Genomic DNA, 3462 nt, shown 5'->3' with positions numbered 1-3462 from the left:
TTTCCTGTACTTATTTATCCCTTTCTAAAGTAAGTTACTTGATGAATATAACATTTTTTGTTAATTTTTTATGTCGAGTGTCTGGCTCAGTACATGGATTCAGTTTTTTAAATTTTTGTTAATTTACTGATACTCCCACAAAGGAAAATTTCAACTAAAGATGGTATACTCACTATTGGTAAAATAATAGGGGAAAAAATTATAGAGAAAATGAAGACTAAATGCTCTCCTAAGTTTCTTCATTTACAATTAATATTAATAGGAGATTGGAATTTTTTAATCACAAAAATAATTATCTGGCATATATCAGGATGAAAATTTTATTTATTTCTTAAAGAAAAGTTTTCTAAGGAATTTAGCAAGGTATTTTGCTTATAATAGTATAATAAAATCATGCTCTACATTCCACCTTATATTGAAGGTTTATATCAGTTTCTTAAAGACCCTTTTAAAGGCATCCTTAACCTCTTTGTTCCTCAAGCTGTAAATCAAAGGGTTGAACATGGGAATAACCAGGGTATAAAACAAAGTGGCTATCTTCTCTGTATCAACAGAGTAACTAGATTGGGGTTTCAGGTATATGAAGAGAAGTGTTGCATAGAACAGAACCACTGCTATGAGATGAGAGCCACAGGTAAAGAAAGCTTTATGCCTTCCCTCAGAAGAGTTCATCCTAAGGATTGCCACAATAATGAGCATGTAGGAGACAAGGACTATAGAAAGGGAAGAAATTAAATCAAATGCAGCAAAGAACTTAATGATTAGCTTAGTCTCTCTTATATCTGAACAAATAATGTACAAAGCAGGAACACTATCACAGAAGAACTGTCTCATTACATTAGATGCACAGAATGATGAATTAAATATCTTAATTGTTACCAGTAAGGATACCATGATGCCATAGAGGTAAGGAATTACCACCAAGACCCAACATACTCTGTTTGACATGATGACAATATAGAGAAGGGGCTTACAGATAGCCACATAGCGATCATAGGCCATGGCTGACAGGATAAAAAATTCACTGGTGATAAATACTGCATAGAAACTGAACTGTGTTGCACATTCATTGTAGGAGATGGTATTTTCCTCTACTATGAAACTGGCTAGCATTTTTGGACCAATGACTGTGGAATAGCCAAGATCAACATATGCCAGATGCCTGAGAAAAAAGTACATTGGGGTTTGCAGGTGGGAATCAACACTGGTTAAGATGATCAGACCCAGATTCCCCACAACTGTGGCCATGTAGTTGAGTAAAAAGACAACAAAGAGTGGACCCTTCAGCTCAGGATCATTTGTGAGGCTCATGAGAATGAATTCAGTCACCTGACTTCCTTTGGTTTCATTCAGCTTGGTCATTTCTTCAATCCAATATACATAATCTGTATGTAAAAGGAAGAAGCCTTCTTTGATCAGTTTGCATAATCAGACTGTTAGTATGTAGAAACATCCCAGATAAATTGAGCAGCAATCTTTCCACAACATCACAATGTATTAATTTCATATTGATCACAGAATGTCATACATGATATCATATTATCATGTTACTAAAATAAAAATTGATTATAATTTTATTTTATAACGTTAGGAGTGAATTGTGGAAACTTTAAACTCATATGTTACATGTAAAATGAGACTATAATACTATGAATTAATTTTAAAATATTTTAAATAATCAGTGTTCAGATGGATTATGTACGTGAAGTAGGCTCTTAAGTTTGATATTTTCAATGCCTATCATTTGTATATACATAAGGAAATTTTAAAACAATTTTTATTTAATTTATTCTTATGAACAAGTCCATTTGCGTAACACAGATCTCAAAAGTCCTTGGAGCCTCACATGTTACTATTGATCCTTAATTAGTTTTTTTTTTTCTCTTTGAAAAAAACACAGCATTTGTGACACTGGTCAGAGATGGGACATTTCAAGTGGTGAGATTTCTAGAACACTTTCATGGACTTTCAATTCAAATAAATTCATATGTAGCACATAAATTTCCTCATTCTCCCAAACCCCCACATAGTATTTATTATTCTTGTTGTTTTTAACTAACTTGTTTGAGACAAATATGATTTTTTATATCTAATTAATGATATGATCATAAATAATTCTGAAATCTACCCACCTCGAAGATAGAATCATCAGTTGCTTGTTCGTTCATGTTATCCCTAAAGTCATTTGCTGGAGGAAAGCTTTATGGGTTTCTTAATCCCCATGAGACCATATCCCCAAAGTACTGATGAGCTTTAATGAACTTGATAGGATGATCTCAAGGAAATTGCCATAATATGTAACAGTGTCAATAATTTCAACCAGCCCCATGAAATAATAAGTATCAATTATTGCTTATCTCTGCTCTGTAGGTGATATTGTGTTGGTTGTTGTCTATCCAAGAATGTTGCCAAAAGTTCTTAGAGAGGACTTTAGTCAGTCAAAACAGATTAATTCTAATCAGCCACACAGAAAAGGTCTAGTAAATAAAGAATATCTACTATCTAAATGATATCATACCTATGGCTAGTCAAGATAGCGATCTTTCCATTTTATGTTTGTATTTTGGATGGATGGTACAAAGAGACAAGGCAAGAGATCTATAAATAACAAGGAAGTGATAAATAGCTTGAATTGTCTAGAGTATTTTTAAAATCTTTTAGAAAGAAGTATGTGGTTCATTGGATAGAGCAATGGCCCTGGAGTCAAGAAAAACTATCAAATCTGCCATTACATATTAGCCATGTGACCTATGACAGGTAACTTCACCTATTTTGACCACTTTTCTTTCTTTTAAAATCAGATTAATAAAAGCACTTATATGGCAGGATTGTTGTGAGCAAAAAATAATGTAATTATCAGGAATCTAAGAGGCAGCGTGCATAAGCCAGTGGCTTAAATTCAAGACAATTGCTTCCAAAAGTGGTCTCAGTCATTGATTACCAGTGTGAACCTGGGAAAATCATTTAATCTCTGTCTGCCCAAGTTTTTGGACATTTGAAATAAAGATAATCATAAAACATTCTAATATAATTATTGCATGTATCAAATAAGATACTTATTTGTCATGTTATTTGGTAATTGCTACATATAGTTGTTGAGTTTTATCCAACTCTTTATTACCCTATCGAACTTACTGTCCATAGGTTTCTTTTGGCAAATATACTGCAGTGGTTTCATTTCTTTTTTTTTTTCTGCAGTAGATTAAGGCAAACAAAGGTTAAGTGACTAGTTCAGGTTAACATAGCTAGTAAACTATAGCCCCCATTATTGTGAGTAGACGGCAGTTAAGTACATTCATAATTTAGAAACAACTAGACACATAGCCTAGGTATCACATGAGGTCCGCAAAACCCTTCCTTTCTAACCACTCCCTGGTGTTCTTTGTAAAAATTGTATGTTCTTCCAAGAAATTACTAATGTAGGAATTCTGTGAGAAGCTTGGTTAGATGGTTACATATTTG

General features: G+C 33.1%; 1 protein-coding gene across 1 annotated transcript; it reads right to left on the bottom strand.

The window, feature by feature from the left end:
- Nucleotides 1-423: 423 nt before the first annotated feature.
- LOC123256118 (olfactory receptor 8K1-like) lies at nucleotides 424-1365 on the bottom strand. The gene has a single exon (XM_044684807.1). It carries the CDS (start codon nucleotides 1360-1362, stop codon nucleotides 424-426), a length of 939 nt encoding a protein of 312 aa, XP_044540742.1. The 5' UTR covers nucleotides 1363-1365.
- Nucleotides 1366-3462: the final 2097 nt, after the last annotated feature.

This window comes from Gracilinanus agilis, unplaced genomic scaffold (genome assembly GCF_016433145.1).
Source record: "Gracilinanus agilis isolate LMUSP501 unplaced genomic scaffold, AgileGrace unplaced_scaffold56164, whole genome shotgun sequence".
Taxonomy (NCBI): domain Eukaryota; kingdom Metazoa; phylum Chordata; class Mammalia; order Didelphimorphia; family Didelphidae; genus Gracilinanus; species Gracilinanus agilis.
Note: the sequence above shows the minus strand (reverse complement) of the source record. Positions and strands in the feature narration are given on the sequence as shown.

What these genes read in the sequence shown, in the direction of transcription:
- LOC123256118 (XM_044684807.1), bottom strand. Translation starts at nt 1,362, where the DNA reads ATGACCAAGCTGAATGAAACCAAAGGAAGTCAGGTGACTGAATTCATT.